This window comes from Lonchura striata, chromosome 2, assembly GCF_046129695.1.
Source record: "Lonchura striata isolate bLonStr1 chromosome 2, bLonStr1.mat, whole genome shotgun sequence".
Classification (NCBI taxonomy): domain Eukaryota; kingdom Metazoa; phylum Chordata; class Aves; order Passeriformes; family Estrildidae; genus Lonchura; species Lonchura striata.
Genome location: NC_134604.1, coordinates 26,846,986 through 26,867,029, shown reverse-complemented (window position 1 = coordinate 26,867,029; position 20,044 = coordinate 26,846,986). Strand labels below are relative to the sequence as shown.

At 45.9% G+C, this 20,044-nt stretch overlaps 1 protein-coding gene across 3 annotated transcripts; it reads right to left on the bottom strand.

Moving 5' to 3' along the window:
• Window positions 1–46: 46 nt before the first annotated feature.
• Window positions 47–18,779, bottom strand: TMEM39A (transmembrane protein 39A). 3 transcript variants are annotated; one of them, XM_021549176.3, is made up of 9 exons: window positions 18,635–18,779; window positions 8,208–8,401; window positions 6,457–6,679; window positions 5,027–5,110; window positions 3,478–3,620; window positions 2,692–3,034; window positions 1,691–1,878; window positions 1,079–1,199; window positions 47–580 (listed from the first exon to the last, which is right to left on the bottom strand). In XM_021549176.3, exons 2-9 carry the CDS (start codon window positions 8,318–8,320, stop codon window positions 347–349), a joined length of 1,449 nt encoding a protein of 482 aa, XP_021404851.1. In that variant the 5' UTR covers window positions 8,321–8,401; window positions 18,635–18,779; the 3' UTR covers window positions 47–346. The 3 variants fall into 3 exon arrangements, with proteins under 3 accessions (XP_021404851.1, XP_021404852.1, XP_021404854.1); XM_021549177.3 differs by lacking the exon at window positions 18,635–18,779 and adding an exon at window positions 14,737–16,224; XM_021549179.3 differs by lacking the exon at window positions 18,635–18,779 and adding an exon at window positions 12,730–13,193.
• Window positions 18,780–20,044: the final 1,265 nt, after the last annotated feature.

The window sequence follows — 20,044 nt, the reverse complement described above, 5'->3', positions numbered from 1 at the left end:
ACCAGCAGTTCTGTGAGCAAAGCAGACACAGTGACCACACACACAATCCTGTTGCTTCACACAAATATATGTATGGGTATAGATATACGGTATATACACATGGATTTTTTTTTAATATATATATATATATATATATATATAAAATAACGCCTTGTTTATAAAGCGACATTTAATTGCCACTGGTTCCCTTCCCGCCCCACAAAAACAATAGTATACAAAATATAAAATATTTTAAATATTTATAAACGTCGCAAGAAAAAAATAGAACTGTACGAAAATATTTTTTTCTGAGGTTCCCTCCCTGCCCTGTGGGATGAGGAAGAGAAGGGGTACACGTCTGGCCAGCCTAGTGTGCCTTGAGTCCATAGTTGTTAAGTGGGTAGGAGTATGCCCTGCCTAATACTATCCGGTCCCGGAGGAGCTTAAATAAGACATAATAGTTGCAGAAGAGGATGAGGGCCATGGAGAGGGTGTGGTTCCACTTCTCTGAGCGCAGCAGGGAGTAGAGCTGGTAGCAGACCACACTGCCTTCGATGAGAATCAGCAGGTTGAGCAGCCGTAAGGGACGGTGAAAGAGGAACTGCAGGGAAAGAGTTAAGAACGAGAGGTTTCTGTCATTTCTTGCTGAGTTTTAGTGATAAGGAATATGGACATAAAGCTGGGCAGAAGCAATAGTTGTACTCCAGCCACCATTAGCTGCTACTTAGGGAAAACAGTAAAAAAAAGGCATGGAGAAGTGGCATTTTGCTTGAGAAGGGGAAGCGGGTGAAATAAACCTATTGGCCTGCTGACACACTTTCCCATTTCCCTGAAAGGGAAATTCCCATTCCTCTCAGGGGAATGCCACTGCCTGATGGGAGAGCTGTGTCACCTCAGCCATGGTTCCCATCTTGCCCAGAGGTCACTGTAAGACAGAATGGGAAAGCCCCACTGCTGGCAAGATGTGTTTTGCTCAGCAGCACCAGCCTGTCATGGAACACTGAACTCTCTCCTGCACAATCTGCTCTGCTGCAGCTGGATTTGAGCCTCTCCTCCCTCCCACAGTCGTAAGGCACCAAGCAAGAGAAGAGATACTTGCATAAAAGCGGGCATGGGACACGTCTGAAGGCACTGCTACGTTGTAAGGCCCAACTGCTTTATACAGGCACCGGCTCCGTCGCACCAGAACTCCCTGTGGCCATATTGTGTTTTCTGACCAGCTGTGGGGAAACAATGCCAGAACATTACTATCTGTGCTCCCAACCCTCCTATCCCCAGAATGAGGGTTCCCAGGAATGGACTGCGTCTTGAAAAATACCAAAGCCTCTGCCATAAGGTCATGGCCTAGCTCCCACTGGAAAAGCACAGAGCGTTGATCACAAGCCCATCCAATGGACTCTAAGTAACATGAACAAATGGCTCCCAGTGCAAGAACCTGCAGTGGAGGGGGCCACTGCCTGCCTCTGCTCAAGATACTCTCCAGTGGCCAAGAAGAATCTCAGCATTTCTTTCTGTGAAGCATCCAGCAGTGACTGGAGGAGCTCAGACAGCCCTCTAGAGCAGCCATTTCTGTTTTGAGTGAACGAGTCTAATAGTTGCAGGGGAGTGGAGACACATCCTCAGCAGATAAACCCTGGTGGTATTTGCTCATCCACTGGAGCATCTTGGCCCCTTGCTAGGCATGCCAAGCCCTGCCCATTCCCACACTCACATGTGTTGTGGAGCATTGCTGTAGGAGCCGTGTTCTAATTTCTGCCACTTGCCGAGGTGGGCGGCAGACCTGTGGAGCAGGTCACAGTACTTGGGAGGCAGCAGCTGCGTGGTGAGCATGACAAAGGCATTGATCCACACCATGATGAGGTGCTCGCAGGACCAGCGCATGTCATAGTACTGGGTGCTCTGCAAAGAGACCAGACAAGAACTTGGCACCAATGTCACAAAGCAGAAGGAGGAATGACAAGGGACATACTGCATGTGCATCCAGCAGACCCACACCACACGTTACAGGCATGCGCTTTTGGACCGGTGATTTCGGAGGGTTACAGCTTAGGAGGCACTCAAGGCTCCCTTCTCCTTGAGCTGTAGGAGAAAGGACAGGGGATGATGCTGCAGCTGGTGCATCTCCTCCTCCAGCAGCAGGTAACAAGGCAGTTTGCTTGCCAACAGAACTGCCCCAGGAGCACCAATTGCACCAAGACTGCTACACGGATTGTGGAGCCCTGCCCATTTCTCTGCACAAACTGGAGCTTATTCAAGTTAGAGAAATGACAGATGAAAAAATATAACCCCCACACTGACAAGAGGTTCTTGGATTTAGTTTGCCAAGCATCCTAGTTGGCTCTGACAGGCTGACCACCAAAGCCTCTGATCCAAGCATTCAAAAGCCACAATGTTGGATCTGAGACGGGTAACAACAGGTTCTCTTTTCTAGGAAGAACACAGCTATCCACCTGCCTAGGACAGGGGGTGGGAGAAGGGGAGTTAGTAAGTGGGGTGATGGGACTAGAGGTGCATCACATTTATGGCAATACCTATCTGCCAACCAGGAGCAGTACTAGTGCACTCCGGATGCAGCCATGCTCCGCTATCCGGGCTGCCAAAGGGGAGACAGAGAAAAGGGGGATTAACCAGGAATCTGGCCTGGCAGCAGTTCACACAACATTCAGAAGGAGACAGTGGGCAGGGGCACAGAGAGAGACAGACAACAGCTACCTTCACAAAGCACAGTGGCAGGAATGCCACGTAGTAGGCACTGAAGAGAGAGTTGAAGAGCACTTCCTTGATCCTGCGGTTGAAGTCTGCTTTTAGGCACTCCACCTCATTGCGGATAAGATCTGGGGAAAGGGGGCAGCTGTGGGTGGGGATAGACGTAGGATTATTGAACTGTTCTCTCAGGGATTCCCACAGAAGCGAGAAGAAGTCTTTGACCAGGCTGCTGACAGCTGAAGCCCCATCATCTGCCACCTGGTCCTGTACCAAGTAACCACAGTCTGCAGGTAGAGGCTGTGCTCTGCTGTCCTGGTGGAAGCAGCACAGAGGGACGTAGACACCAAACCTGCCATGAAGGAAAGAAAAAAATGGCTGTAATAATAGCCATCCCAACAGGGAGCAGGGGACACCTCCCCAACTGATACTGGCCCTGACAAGAGTGACAGCACATAGGAACCCTGACTCCAGAAGCTAACAGCCTCTCCACTAAAAGGCCAGAGGCTGCAGTTTCATCACCTGTGCAGAGAACTTTTTTAAAATCCCATTTGTAGAACCAACAATCCCAAAGGCTCAGCTTTCAAGTGGCAGTAAAGGCCCCTCACACAAACAACAGCTGAGGCAATTCACTTCATCAGCTCAGTGCCACCTCCTCACACCATCCCCCTGCTTCCTTTTTAATCCTAAATCAAGGAGACATTACAGCCAGCACTCTGCTTCCCACGGTGGCTCATGGCACCCCCAAGCATCTGTGCCCCCCCCGCCCAGAAGGTTCAAAGTGGTGTCACTCACGGGTAGCCCAGGAAGAGAAGGTTGAGAACAGAATGGCTGCGGAAGAGGTTGACCAGAGTCCAGCAGAGCACCCATCCACAGAGGGTGAGCAGCACCAGGCGCACCATGTAGCGCATCAGTGATGTTGCACCCACCTGAGAGGCCTGCAAACGGAGAGGGAACACTCAGCACCCTGAACAACCAGTGCTAGAAGATGAGCACGAGGGATGCCTGTGGAGGAGGAACAGGGAGAGGGGTGCCAGGAGGTACTGGAAGAGGGATAGCTGCCCTCTTCCTCTCAGAAGCAGGAAACTGATTCTCTTACAAGCACAAATTCCTTCAATTTTATTAACGATTGACAGGATCCAAAAGATTCAAATAATTACAACTTGTGGGGCATGACTAAAATAGGACCTCTGAAGAAAAAATTCAGAGCTGCAAAGCAGAAAAATATTTTTGCTCAAGTCCCTTATTGCTCTGATCATAGTCCAAGATGGCCTGAGACCCATTTCCTCTCTTTCTTTTCTTTAGAAGGATCAGGTCTCAGCATTGTGAAAGGTCACAGTTCACAGCTGAGGGAAGAAAAGATGTACACCTTGTCAATCCCAAACCCAGATTTCCATAATTTAACTCTATTGGATGTGCAGGCTGCAGTGTAGTGAGGAGGAAAGAAAGAAAGCCTGATCCAATCTCCAGAGGAGAGAAGAAAACTGAATTATGAAAAGGTTCTTAAGGGTTAGAGCCAATACATGGGATGCTCAAGAACCTGCATGGAAGATTTGAATGCAGAAGTTTCAGTCTATGGCAAATCTTATGGAGGATGTGACCATAAATGAAAATGGAAGGAATCAGTTGAAAATAGACCTTCAGAGTTCCCACCTTCTCCACTTATCTATTCAACAGGATGTAACTGTTCCTTTATTTAATTTACTTATTTTTAAACACTGCTTAGTTGCTTAGCCTAGAGTTGTATTAACCATTTCAGTGGACAAAACTTCTATTTTCCTGAAAATGACCTTTTATAGAGACCTAATTTGGCCTGGTTCTGCTCCCACAGACACAGAGAAGGTCTCAAAATCTGTGGTGACATGACCAGAGTCTGAGTTACTGAGTAACCAGAACTGGAAAAGGAGTCATACCAGTATTCCTATTTCACTTCAGTGTAGTCAGACATCCTCCTCCTGACCCTTCCCCGTCTGAGCTCCTGTTCATTCTTCTTGTCTTGGCCAACCTCCCTGTTTGCCTTTTTGCTACCTGACTTGCAAGTCTCCTGGCCACTTCTCCATCATGAGATAGTGGGGTACAGTATTGTACCTGCAGAGATAAATAAGCAAGTGGGACCATTTAATCTCCTCCCAGCAGAGCCAACAGAGCTACCCAATACTACAGGACATGACTGGTCTCAAGGAGAAAACTCCAAGGCAGAAGGGCATCCTCAAAATCTTAGTCCTTCACACCCACACTCTTCTGAGGGAAGAAACCTTCCAACCTGCAGATTTTTTTTAGGCCATGGATGACCATGTTCTACAGCAAGTTCTACAGGCAGGAGAGGGAACAGTGGGAATGTTACCTCAGAGATAATGGCCCACACCAGCCTCCGTGCCAGCATCACTGTGATGAACGCCGCCAGGTGGTAGTCAATGAGGTGAAAATTCTGAAGGAGGAAAGAAAAAAGGTCTTCACCAGGAAAGGGGACTCTGAAACCACCCACATGGGGTGGGACTAGAAAGCTGGCTGCTGGAGAGTACATTAGGACCTCATATAAGCATTCTCCAAATCTCTCTATTAGGAATGAAGGAAAAGAAATATACATTAGCAACACAGGAACATCTCCAGAAGCAAGATCTCCTCCACAGGGAGATTCCTTCCCATGAAGAGGTTTCCACAGAAAACAAAACAAACCCACCATTCAGGCAGGTATTTTTGGGGTCAAAGGAACATCTAGAACCAGAATCCTACCATGAAGAATAGGTTTCAGGTTCTCCACAGAAAAGCCTCTAAACAACCAGACAAAGGGCAGCCAAATCGGCGTCCAGAGTGAGCACAGCAGCTCACCTTCCTTCTTGGTCTCAAAAATGGTCTGTAGCAACCAGTGCTTCCTGATGAAACCAAACTGATCTGAAAAACCTCATCTTCACTGACCATTAAGTTCTCTAGCTGCATCAAGTTAGACGTATCTCTTACAGCTTTTCAGTGAAGCCATCTAATATATTCTGGCCAGAAGAGTTAGTAGACTCTGAATACTGCTGGTTTTGGTACTTCAAGGACATTTTGGGTAAAAAAGAATGCTTGAGTTGTGATGGGAAACGACCATTAAATCCTGCTGGGTAGGGAGCCCCAAACAGAATGCTTTTACTTCTAAGCCAGCCGTGTCCAGCAGGGCAGAGCTGAGCAGGAGGCTGGTGACTGGAACACCAGCACCACCTGTCGGTACAGGTAACTGAGGGACCACCTCGTGCTTCCAAGCAGCCTTTAGGACATGGTTCCAGCTGCACAGGCTGGCTTTGCTCACGTGAGGCTCACTGGCTCACAGGCAGCTTATTGGGACAGCAAGAACACTGAAACCGAGGAGGTTGAGAGCTTTACATAAGCTGAGGATCTGACCCCCTCACCAACTGTGCTGCTGACCTGCTGTGGGACCCTAAGAAAAATCTGCACATCTTCCTTCTCTCAGGCTCTGTTGTTTTGACTGGCAAGTGGCACTCACAGCACGAGACGGTTCCTGGAGTCTCAACTCTGTGTCAAACCCTAGGGGCTAGCTAGACCATGCAAACATGTGCAAGAAATTTCTCCTGAAGGAGTCCTGCTGACTCCTCTCTCCTGCCATGTCTTTTCTGCCCTGTAAAATGGGAGATGACATGGCCCTGACTGATGGGGGTGCATGTGAACTCTCGTTCACTCCCTTAATGTCAAATGCTTGGTGATTTCCAGACTGAAGAAGCATGAAAAGAAGCTGTGCAATGAAAATGCCCAAGTGATGGCACTTGCTGAGGAACTCACCAGTGAGGTGCAGGAAGCAGGGTGATTGTATGGGTACCACCAGACAGTCTTGTAGATGTTGATGTACTGAATGAAGAGGGCTACCAGAAGGTAGATGAAGAACAGGAATTCAAAGAGAAGGCTCCCATCCAATGGCAGTTCAGGGATCCGGCAGTGACGCACAGGCTCTGGAGTAATCAGTGCTGTGATCGGAGGCGCCGACAGGCTGATGGCACTACCATTCCTGAAGCAGATGGACATCACTTACTTGGTAAACATTCTACATAATCTCTGATATTTTCCAGGATAGTGTGCTTGAGGTTGTGAATTTGAGACTGGGCATTACTAGGGGAGAGGTGACAGCAGTCTTGTATTCCTATTTCTGACATGAGGCTGGTGGTGAACTCCATCATCTTAGCTCAGACAAAACCCTTATCCAGAATTTTTCTGGATGACAGCTGAATCTGTTAGAAGTGCTGTGCCATGCCCAGCAATATTTCAGTAAACTTGCAGACTGAAGAGCAGACATACAGAGCAAAAATCATTAAGGACTCTGTACTACACCCAACACTTAATATGGGCTCTTTCCACCCATCACCAGGACATTACAGAAGCACTCATCCTCCTTCTCCAGCATGGCAAAGTGCCCATTGTCTTTCTTGTTCATAGTTCCTCTTTTAAAAAGAGGAGTAACTGAAAATGGAATGGAGTAGTTCAGACACTTCCTAGAGGCTAACCTCTCAAGTGTTCTCACACTTCCTTCTTTTCTAGCTTTCAGAGGAGGCTACAAAAACTAAAAGCTCTGGCATACTGAACTGGTGGAGAAACTATGCTATATCTGACTGAAACCAGATAAGCAACACTCCCAGGACCCTGGGGCCCTGACTCCACAGTCCCAACAGTCATTTCCTTCTCAAGAAGCTCAAAATGCGCTATCTGTCCCTTTGCCCCTGACAGAGAAGTCTGTAAAGCCAAAGCTAAGTGGCTTGGATTGCTCTAGTCTGTCAGAATAAATCTATACCAGGGCCCCAGCATGCAGCAAATAGCTTCTCTAGTCTGCCAGCTTTTTATGGAAAGAAGTAATGCTGGGCCCTTTCAGTTTTTTATACCAAATGTGGTAATCTCAATGTTACTTGCATGTATGTGTTCCTGTTTCAGCCCCCAACTTCCCCAGAAAATGCAGGTCATCTTTATCATGAGAATTAATTTCATCTGCAACCAGCAGCTCTAAAACAGAATATGGGCATCCTCTTGCCCTGCCTTTCTATTATGTAGGAGGAGGAGTCACAGCTGTACTCTGATGTGTCACACTAATTCCCCAGGGCAGTGAAGGTAAGTGAGCGAGACAAGGACTCTTGCTAGGACTCACTGCTCTGGAAACTGCTGCAGGAAAGACAAAAGGAGCACTGTCTGATTTCCACCCCTGGTTCTTGTGACCACAGTGAGTGCTGAAGGGGGGCTGAGACCACTGCCACAATCCCCTTCATGGGCCTGGTTTAAAGGCATGAAGTCAAAAGAGAGGCTGCAGAGAGAAGCATGTACCACAGCAGAGCTGAGAAGAGAAGCTGGAAGAGGTTTGTCATGCAAGACTTGTTCCCTCTTGGATGAGCCATCTCATAATGCCACAGTGGAGGGCTCAAGGTTCCCCTCTCCCAGTCCCTCACTTTCACCACAAAGCCATGCCCCACACAGGGTTCAGGGTGGATCAAGGCTCCTTGCTTTCAGCGCTGACTTAGCCACAGATGTCTCAACAACCCTGCCTTTGTCCTCACCTGTTTCTTAAACCAGTACCGTTTCCACAGCTCCCACCAACCAGAGTCTGGAGAGAAGGCAAAGCTGAACGGCTTAGCTGCTGCCGGCTGGGGCCCCTCCTTCCACCGGGCATGACCAGGAACCAGTCCACTTCCAGTGCCTCCAGCAGGCTGTGCCCCGACACCCAGACAATGATTCAAACGCCTTCCCAAATCTGCAAAGGAGGCAGAAACATCACTTAAGTTTAAACTGCTGGTCATACTCACCTAGTTCATGCTCCAGCCAAGCAAATTCATGCAGAAGGAAGCCGTTCTCATACACTCAGAGCCCTGTGGGACAGCCATCACCACTCTAAACCACTGTGCCACTTCAATGGCAACAGGTCAGTGTCTTCTTGCACACCCAGAATGAACACCACTGTAGTAGTACTACACACCACTGACACTGTGTCTCTAAACATTAGTCATCAATGACTGAGAACACTTATTGCTGGCTGGAAAGCACCACTGAGCATCTCCAGAGCTGGAGACGACAAAAACGTGTGCTTCATTTCAAAGGCAAACCTGGGAAGAGCCCTCTCCGTGTTGTGGTTGAGCTACTAGAGCTTCACAGCTCTTTTTAGGCACCCAGAACATTACTTGCCAGGCTCTGATGCTGGTAGGTAATTTGGACACCCTCTGGCAGAGCTATGAACAGACAGACTGGTGTCCTTGAAGGAAACTGCAAAAAATCGTTCAGCTCCCTTCTGTGCTAAGAATGCCCAGATGACACCAAGGTAATACATACATTTAAAAGTGGGTTTAATGAGCAGAAAATGCAGCAAAACACACATGTATGCATGTACTTTAAATGCACATATGGGCAATTGCATAACCCAGCCCTGAAAAGAAAAATAATTCAGAAGCAAACTTGTACATATTTATTTACCTATTTATTTTTAATGACACACTTAAATCTATCAAGTCCTTAAAATGAACTGGTATGAGAGAGGCTGGGCAACTCAGAATATAAGAAACAATACTGTAATTTCTGGCACAGATTTTATCACTTCCCATACAATTTTTCTTCTATTTCACTGGTCTCTCACGTGACACTGCAATGATTTTGGCAGTCGGGAAAGTTTCCAGTGGAAACAGCAGACATAAGGGAGTGAAGGACTGAACTGGAGTCCACGTGTGCTGTACAGGAACAAGACACCAAGTGAGTACCTCACTACAAGGACTTTGGTGTGTCTGTGTGCCTGGAGTCTAAATCAGCTGCCCTTTTGGAAAAATAGAATAGCCAGAACCAATCCAGGGGCCAAAAAAGCACACACACCTTCTGTGGGAAGGGAAACTCTAGATGTAGCTTTGAAATGTACAAATGGAACCTATGGTCTATTTATAATTCAGTCATCACCTCCTTTAAAATCCTAAGAAATCACAGCTGGCAGAAATGCCAGAAGTTTTCTCAGTGAGTCACAGACTGTCACCATGAACACAGTGTGCAGGAGTACTTCTCTAAAAAATTCCCTCAAAGAATTGCCCTTTGTATTAAAATTTCCCATCCTTCATCTCTACTCCAATAAACAATTGTCATGATTGAAACCAGGATACCAATTCTCAAACTTCCAACAAGATGTTTCAAAGGATGAATGCTTTCTGCATACCCACATGAAAGTCAGTTGGAATAATCAAACCAAACCAAACCCAAAAAAACCATAGTGAAAAACAGAGATCCAGGAGAGAGAGAGAAAAAAAAAATAAAAAGGAGATATGAAAATGCATGAAAGGCGAAAAAACATTGGAGAATTTTGCTTTTGAAGTAAATAGTATGTTTTGGCAGACTTTAATACTCTCATATCTCCAATAGCAACACAACAGAGACTGAAGCCTATCTTACCTATCTTGTCAACGATGCCTTTCAGACAATTTTCCCTAGGATGTTCTAGAGTTTTATTTGGAAATATTTATATTTCAGGAATTAAATATAAACAAGAACATTCTCCTGCATGTGTAAGATGAGCAGGGGCAGTAACAAACAATGCAGAATTCACTTAAGGCATTCAGACACTTTTGATAAACAGCAAAAGTGAAGGAAAAAAATGAGGAAAACCCCCCAAAAAAGAACAAACTTGAAAGCCGTTTTAAGCCGAATTTAGCTACAACAGTGCCTGTGGTAGCTGAAACAATTGGTCTGATTTGACCTATAGGATACTTATGATAATGGATGCAATAAGTTGGTGGTCTAATTAGTGCTATTAACAGTAGAAGGTATTTTATACCACATTCAATAATTCATGTAAATAATTTAACAGGTCTCATTAGTATCACCCCATTAGTATGCCTCACACACTCACCAACACAGACACTTGGACACGAAGTAATCGCAATTCCAACCCCTGGCTTTACCAACCAGTAAAATGCAGGTTTCTACCAGTAAAAACAACTGCCCATGGAAAGAAGCCATCCTTAACGTCAGTGCACATACTTTAAATGCACTTGAATAAGCTCTTTCACGGTGATTCATGAACATATAGACTGGGCAGTTCCTCAAGCCAAGCTTTAAATAACTTTACTGGAGTTAGATCAAATTAGGTAGGCATTTATTGGAGAAAAATCTGCCCAAAAACCATGCCTTTTTTTGTTTGCTTTTATTTTGTAAAACTAGCCACCCAAAACTGAAGCGCCACAGATAAAGTTAAACAAAGCAGTGAGATTACAGATCAGATTGCCTCTAAGTCTCCTGTTCTTCGCCTTGAACCAATCAACAGCCCTCCTTTTTGAGGAGAAAGACATGGGGAAAAACATTTTTATAGCTTTCAATTAATAAACAAAGGCATGATTCTACTTTGAAAACAAGAATAAAAGGTGTCCATAAACCCCTTAAGCCAACAGATAATATTCCAAGTCATATTAAGTATTAATGAAGAATCCACCCTGCTCTATTCTCTGTTTGCATTCCCCACCCCATCAGTGATCTTATTTTATAGAGTCATGCAGAAAAAGTGAGTAATGAAAGATAAAAGCTTTTACTGACAAGACTCTTCAGTCCATTAATGTGATTCCACACTGTTCTTTCCAGTTCACCTACAATTTCCCTCAAAAAATAAGTGACATGCTTGTAATCCCTTCATCCTCAAATCCTCAGAACCAGTATTACCTTGTCTCCAAGACCTCCTCTCTGAGGCAGATGTGGGCATCATAAAAACACACAGGCAGAATCTGGAAAGCAACTACACAAGAGCAGACAGTGGTCCTGCCCACACATAGGGAATAGATGTGAGTATGGACAGCTCTTGGGTCCTAGCGCAGACCATGCTTCAGGACAGAGACAAAACTTTAATTTGTGACACAGTTACAAGAAAATCCAAAAACAGAAAGCATCAGGTGCTCTGATTTCCAGTTCCTGCTTTTAGGACCACAGAAAGCACTTGGTAATTGTTTTTTTCTGTGCCATGATACCCTTCCTGCCCATCAGCTCCACAGCTATCCTGACGAGGCAGGATTGTGGCAGGATCAAGGCAGGCAAGAACCACAGCAGTGTGCAAGACTTTACTGATAAAAAGCTAGGCAGATGAATTACTCACCAATTCAGAGGTGAAACAGTGTGCAGCCCTGTCCTGCTCACCAAGACCCATCACTCAGAATCATGTTTCTGCAGCAGCAGCCGCCCAAACAGCTCTTTCAAGAGGCAAATCAGCAGAGAGTCAATGACTCATCAGAATGGAAAGTGTGCCTGTTCCCCATCTCTTCACTGGAAATGCTACAAAGCTCAGTCAGTTATTTTGATGCTGTTAACATTTTTTAATTGAAGAAAACTCCGAGCCTCTCCAGTCCTGTTGGGAACCTTGCTGCACGGAGACATGAGAACTCTGAGAGGCTGGAAAACATTCAAGTGGCTCTCCTTGGCTCCACAAGTCCTACCACCAGTTACTCACAAGAGCAGAAAAGGAAACGTGGCCATCCTCACTTGGTGCAACGTGGCACAAGAAGAGCACAGGTCTCTCACTGCAACTCACCATCTCAAAGCGACCTTCTTCCTGCTGAGGAAGCCTTTAACAACTGGGGGTGAAGCAACTCATGGCCTCTATGGTGAGGGACTGTCTCTGCCTCCTCCACAGAACACAGATAATCCTGGCAAGACTTTCCATGCAGGATGTCTGTGCTTTATGGAAACACACCTGCCACGTGTGCAGCACTCCCTGGCAGGGAAGTGCAGCCAGCCACCCCCATGACATGGCTGCAGAGCACTGACACAAAGCACAATTAGTTTCTGAAACTTAAAATGCTCTCTTGGTTGCTAAGGTCTTCAACTCAACTCACTGCAGCTGGTCAGCCTAACCCTAAACTTGCAGTTGTCCAGCAATCCTAATATCTGCAAATTATCACACAAGTTTTTCTTTGAACTTTGAGAGTCCTAGTTACTACAGGTTATTTTTACTTCCTTTTAGTGTCAACCTCTAATTTATTTATTTAAATTAAAATAAACAACAACCAAAACAAAACCAAAAGCCCACTTTGACAGCTGGAAAAAGAGACACAAAGCTAGTAATTGACTCACCCAATATAACACCAAAAAGAAACAAAATCACCAGAGAGCCAAGGAACAGCAATGGCTGCACCCAATTCTTGGTCACAAGGCCACCTTGTCAGCACCCTCACATCTGCCACACCGGAAGCCACAAAGACACAAAACTTCTGTGAAAGCCCCAACTGCTCTGGGAATAAAATAAGCATTTGGTTGTTGCAAGGGAGGAAACAACCGACAGGTTATCAGATGGAAAGCTAAATATTTGGCTTGCACAGAGCTGCCCCAGTGCTAAGTCAACACAACCTTTCAACTCCGGCTGGATCCAAAGGCACACACCCGCCACCTGGCCCAGAGCTGGGAGGCAAAACCGGTTAGGAGGGAGGTCTCCAAGTCAGCACATTTTCCAAGCCCTCATGCCATACAGAGCAATGGATTAATATGGGGATTTGGCACAGAGACAGGCAGAAACCCCCCTGAAGTGCAGCCCAAACACCATCTAACAGGAGAGCTGGGAGGGGAACCATCACTGTCAGGTGGGGCACCAGCAAGACTAATTTTTGCTCAGTGACTAATAACCTCCTCTGTGAAAACAAAACCAACCCATCAAGACCATGTCAGTATAGGCTTTTCTGATACAGCACAACTCTGGCTGAAGAGACTCCATCTATCAGTCCTCTACATAGAAGCCAAAACCAAAGGGTCAAAGTAGCAAGACTATGACAAGCATTAACAAACAGCATATGTACTGTATTACTTACTTTTAGTGTTTTTAGCAAGGAAGACTAGAGCTAAGCAGAAAGCTAAATGGGAAAAATAGAAATTTTAGCTTAAGACAAGGGGAAAGCAGCACCTGCCATTTGTAGCTGTCACAGTACTTCAAATACCCCACGCAGAAAAATGGGAACAGGAAAGAAAAGTTTTTCAGGAAAAGCCTCTCCAATTTAAAGTGCAGTAAGCTCAGTCAGCTCATTTTGCAGGCATGTTAAGGTATAGGACATAGATTTAAGTTCTTAATACTCCAGATGAACAAAATCATCCAAGATACTGAAAAAGCCATTTTTAAAAACAGAGAAATCCTATAAATTCCCTAAAAATCCCCTCAAAGACCTTACTTTAGAGGGTGCAAGGAAGAAGTCTGCAGAGGTATAAAGGCAACAGTGTCCTCTTCGGAATATAGGCGAGTTCAGGTGTTTGTGAGGTGGAGGAAAGTTGAGACACACACTAAGTGCTCTAAACAAACCTCTGGCAAATACAGGAACAAAGCCACAATTCCTGGTGTAATAAAACAGTATTACCTTATATTACCATATAATTATCTTGTGCAACTAACTGCTGCAGCAGGTCAAAACAAACTGCTTAGGAAAACTTTAATGAATGACTGTAGTAATTTTATGAATGAAGACAAGAGAATTTATATTCCAAAAGGAAGTAAAAAAAAAACAACCAAACAAACAAAACAAAACAAAGCCATAATGCAAGACCCTCAAGGCTCAGCAGTTCCAAGTGGCCAATAACACTCTGCACCAAGTCAACAAGTATTACACAGCTAGCAGCAAGACATTAACATTTTCTTTGGCTTCTTCTGATGTATACAGCAAAACTCACAGCCAAATATTGGATCTGGGAAAAAAGAAAGCATTGGCTTGTTCTTGTGTGAGAACAAGACAGAATTGCAAAGCTGAGCTTTTTCAGCAGCAGAGGGAAATGCAGGCCTGACCAGTTGGGTCACAGTCTATTTTGGTCCTAGAGTTCCCATGCTTCTGAATTGTCTGGGGAAAGGGACATCAAGCCCAGCCTCATCCAGAGTGAGAGGTCCAAACTAAAGAGCTGTAGAGAATTACTGAGCCAGGCAGTTCTCTGAGTATGTAACAACACAGAAGTTTTAACTCCAACTCCACATTACTTATAGAAACTGAAGTTCTGTTTAGAAGGGGACACTGGTTGGGAAGTGAAACACAAGGGCAGCGTTTCAGCAGACACAACACAGGCAAAGCTATCAAAGCTGACCAGTAATACAATTTATCAACACACACTCACTCCTAAGTACATCTTGCACCAGAGCTCTTCAGTAAACATTATGCACAGCCACAGCTCTGCTACAACACAGCTACAGATCACTCTCCATTATACCATGCCATGTGCAGTAACTGGGAAAGTCAGGGAATTTTAGTACGGCCACTGAAATTTTTTTTCCCAAGATATCAAGGCAAATGCACAACAAAACAGATCACTACAGATGAGGGGAAACAAAGGAAAAAAAATATAAGATGCTCATGCTTTAAGAGCCCATCTTAAAATTTTCCATCAAGCAAGCCACCAAAATAGGCATTATGCCCCCAACCTTGAACACAAACCTGCAGTCTAATGGCCTGGGCACAGGCCAGGATATCTTTTGCTTTTTAATCTTTCCTCTTCAACTGACTTCCAGGGAACTTGTTTTACCAATACAGACCTCAGTTCCCTTATCCAAAACAGGATAAACTGTTCAGCAAGTACTTCTCTTCCAAGGTCTCTGTATGTAGTAGTGGATATTTTTTACAGTATTATTTTAGCGCTTTAGACAAGCTTTTTTTAAAACAAACAGAAGCAGCTTTCCTGCTGGTTTTGTTCCTCTGCCAATCCCTATGTTTAATTTAATGGAAATCAGCCATGACGACAAATCATGGGGAGTCACTAGATTTTTCTGTTTTGTCCTCAAATAGCTAAAAATAAGGCAGGGATCTGCCATCTGTAGCAATGAGCTTGAACGCATGAAGAAGAACACAAGTTAAAAACCACTTCCTTGAGCCTTACACCAAGTCATCACACGGGGATTCACAGCAGAAAGTATCAGTGAGACAATGCTTTGCACATTCCGGACACTGCAGAAAAGCAACAATATTGCAAGGAATTTTAAACAAATTGTAATTTCTATAAATCATACATTTGCATCAAAATATCAACCACCTATGAGAATGCATCGATTCTCCTCTATTTGCCTCTTAAACAAGAAGTTCCGGTGATATAAATATTCCCCACAAAACAATAAGTCTTCAACCTCCATGACTTTGGTAGGCAGGACTCAACATTTTATATTACTGTTTACAATGCAACTAACCCAGCAGATTGAGAAAATGCAATAGCATACATTAATCCCTTGTATAATTAATTATACTGAGACTAATCCAGCTGTCTGAATCTGCATCCATGCTCCCCTTATATGTATTTCTGGGTTGCAGATGTCTACTGATAATTTTGCTTTAAACCAACAATTCCAAACCCCCCAAAGGATGCCACTGCACCCTGTCTTCCAGAATAGCTCTCCTAACCAGGTTGCATAATAGCCACTTCTCACCAGGAGTCTCATTTTTGCTTGCAATACCCAAAAAAGTCAAGAAAAGGTTGGAAATAACTCACCAATGACAACAGCCCCCAAAAAATGGCATGAAATCTTCCAGGATATTTTACGAAAGCTAATGAGTTATTTTCCCAAGTCACACAGCTACTACAGATTTACCTCTGATTTTAAAAATCCACCTGCTAACAGCTATGCCACTTACCTAACTGTGGTAGGGTTAGAAACAAATGGACTAAAGTTCCAATTTTAACTGCCACAAGAAAACTTCATGATTTCACAGCATTTCATGATTCTGTGGCACAGGGAAAACACTAAGGAGCAGGGTGGTCTCAGAATTGGTACTATCTTATTGCTTTCCACCACATCCATTTTAGCAACTGTAACTCTACTGAGGAGTACTGAGCGGCCCAACTGGTTTCTGAACTGAATGCTCATGGAAACTGGAAGCAACCTTAACAAACATTTTTAGCACGTTTGCTCTTGGCTGTATTCTCACATATCCAGATCTGGTGCCTATAGAAAGAAAGAAGGTGTTAAGTTTTATGACAACCAGGTTTGAGTCAATCTGCATTACATATCCTTTCAGAGAAAGATTTGTGTTCAGTGCTACTCAGTTTCAAAACCAGCAGAAAGGTGTGGGGCTTCCCCTTCAAACACTACATACAGGAGTTAATTTTTTAATGTAAAATTTCAGAACAAAGAGGAATGTCTGAAAAACGCATGGACAAAAAAAAATTATTAGGCCTGTCTGCTTTTGAGTACAATATAACAGTACACCTATATTGGCAATGTTACATCAGCACAAATGATGCTAATACAGACAGGCCAGCAAAATTATAATTGCTTTATTTCCTTAGCTACCACTGAATCTACTGTGGTAAATGCCATTAGTGTCTCTGAAAAACAAGCAATTCAGCAAGGTGCTAATCTGTATTATGCAACAAGTTTTTTTAAGAATTTATCATCTTACAAGCAGAATAGAAACATGCACTGCAAAGTAGGAAGCAAAATGTTACAATCAGAAAGACTAAATATAAAAGTAAGAAATAAAACCCCTGCATTTTCAAAATTATTAATGATTTTGAATGCTCTGGTTGAGGCAGCATAGACACCTCCATTAGTAGGAATGTGGACACCCAGAGCTTCTGAAAGTCAGGTCTCAAATGCTGGCAAGTCTGCAAAGAACAAGCCAGGAGGCATGCAGGTGTTCTATGGTCTTGAGATCAGGAGTACACGATGAGCACAGGTCACTGTGTCACTAATATCACCTGAGCTTCTCTGTTGTTCCAGACAAATCAAACCTGGAAAACATTACCACCCGCTGTGCTGGTTTGTACAGTAAAACCCGAGGCAAAGAAGCTCAAGAACAGAAACAAGGAGTAGCTGCATCTATACCTGAAGAACTCCAGTCAGACAAGGAGCAGGTGAAGTTTCAACCCAAACCCCAGAGGCTCACACACCAGTGAGCCCACATTTTACCAGCAGAGTATTATCCAAGTACCTCGGCTGAAGGAGACTGCACTCCAAAAGCTGCAGCTGGAAGGAGAAATGAATGTCAGAAACAGTCCAACAGCAGGACTGCCAGGAGGTGAGCCACGGAGCAGACTGTGGGTTAAAAAGGGCTGATGTTCTCTGCCTTCAGCATCCTGGGAAACTGGAGCTGAGCCATTCCAGTCCCACCTCTGTACTACTGCATCCCTCTCCCAGAAAATGTTCTGATTACAGCGAGGTAACAGACAGAAGGAATGGTTACAGAAGGGATGCCTTGTCTCCAAAAATTTTGTATCTCGCCCCTTTGTAACACAGACCTCTCATTTCTCCATTTACAGTCATAACAGACGACAGGGACATGAGGGGCCCCTTACTCACAATGGAAAGCATGCATGAGAGCAATCAGAGATTGCAAACAAAGCTGCCTCTGTTTCTGCTGTATGTTCACATGTAAAAATGATGCTGGAGTAGCGAAGGAGCTGCCTCACGTAATAGGGAAAATCATGTGCCCAACTGCTACCCTATATAAGGGAGAATGATTGATACACTATTTTCACTGCGGATAAAAAAACAACAGCGACAGAAACGTGCACCCACATCCATTCTGGAAACGGTACCTTATGGCGGGTTGGATTTGCCAGGACTTACAGAAGATTGCCTCAGCTGTTCATCTTCCACAGGACAGTGCCCTTGCAGGACTGGTTACGTAGGGATGGCGCTTTAAAAGCCCAAAGCGCACATTCCCGCGACCCCAGCCGAACTTCCGCGCCTTTAATCCTCAACCCTCCTACCACAGAGCACCCGGCTCCCAGCAGCGTGCGTGGACCTCCTGCTTTAACCCAGACACAGCAGGAAATGTCTCAAAGGAGAAGCCCGGGACCACACGCCGTAACTTACCAGCAGGACGGAACAAGCCCGGCAGAAGCTCCCCACCACTCACTCCCACACAGCCGGTTCCGGAGGGGCCCGGCGGCCGCAGCCCGCCGCCCGCCTGGGTCGCCGCGGCTTCCCGGCGCGGCGCTGCCCTGGGAGCGGCGGGGCCGGTACTCACACACCGCCGGTACTCGGCTCACACACCGCCGGTACTCTCACACCGCCGGTACTCACACATCCAAGCGCGGGCGGCGGCGCGGCTCGGACATCAGCCGGCAGCGGGGTCCCCTCCGGCGGCAGCGGCCCGGCGGCGAGCCCCGGCAATCCCCAGCAAAACCCCCGGGGGGAACGAGGCGGCGGCGGGAGCCCCGCGGAGCGTCCCCCCTCCCGCCGGGCAGACCCACCTCGCCGCTGCCCCGCGGCGGGGCAGGAGCAGGGGAAGGGATAGGAGGAGAAGAGGAGGCAGGCAGGCGGGTCCGGCCTCGGCGCCCCGGCGCGGCCCTGCACAGCGCCGGCTACCCGGGAGACGTGGCAGTGAGGGCTGATGCTCTCATCACACGGCGACAGCGGCGGCGGCCCCCGGCGGCCGCGGCCGGCCCAGGGAGGGCAGCGGGCGCGGGGCGGGGCGGCGGCCGCGCCGCGCCGCCATCTTGGTGGTGGCAGCCGGGGATCCTCAGGCGGGTGCTCCGTCTCCTTGTTTGCTCCGGAATCAGGTTAAAATAGATACAGAAAGATCCACACCGAATTACATATCCAGCCAGGCTGGAAAAGACCTCTGGGATCGTGGAGACTGATCACCACCGTGACAACTGAGAGACACATCCAGTCTTTTCCATAAACACCTCCAGGGGCCCTGGCCCACCACCTCCCTGGACAGCCCATTCCAATGTCTAATCACCCTTTTAGTCGAAGAAATTCCTCTTAAAGTCCAATCCAAACCTCCTCTGGAACAGCTTAAGACTATGTTCTCTTATCCTGATACTTGTTGTCTGGAAGAAGAGACTGAGAGAGTGACACAAGGTCCCCCAAAGCTTTCTCTTCTCCAGGCTAAACCCCAGCTCCCTCAGCTGCTCCTCAGAGAACTCATCCTCCAGACCATTCACCAGCTCCGTTGCCCTTCTCTGGACTCACTCCAGCATCTCAAAGCCTTTCTTGTAGTGGGGGGCCAAGAATTGGACACAGGACTCGAGATGTAGCCATGTTTTGCTTCATGAGAGGCCATTTAAAACAAAATCATAAAATCATAATTAACTGCTTCATTACAGCCAGTACATCTATTTATCCCATGGCTGAACATCAGCATCTGAAAAACCCTGCTGCCACTGCCACCCTCAGCCAAGGTGGAAAAGGCCCATGTTCCCATTTGAAACCAGCACAGTATCCACCCCTTATTCTACATCGTTTACATCATGCCAGCTCCCATACTTTCAAATATCCAATCACACTTCCTGTCCTTTCGTGTATTCACACAGCTACCATGCCCTAAGTTTGTCTGTATAAAATGTCAATTGAGTTCATTTTGACCATGGCCTTGAGCTTCACTTGCCATTATAGTCTTTCAGGGAAGAGAAGATGGTGTGTGTTGTTGGACTGTTGCATGGTGAAGCCAGTTCTGATTACATCACCATTGTACTTGCTCATATT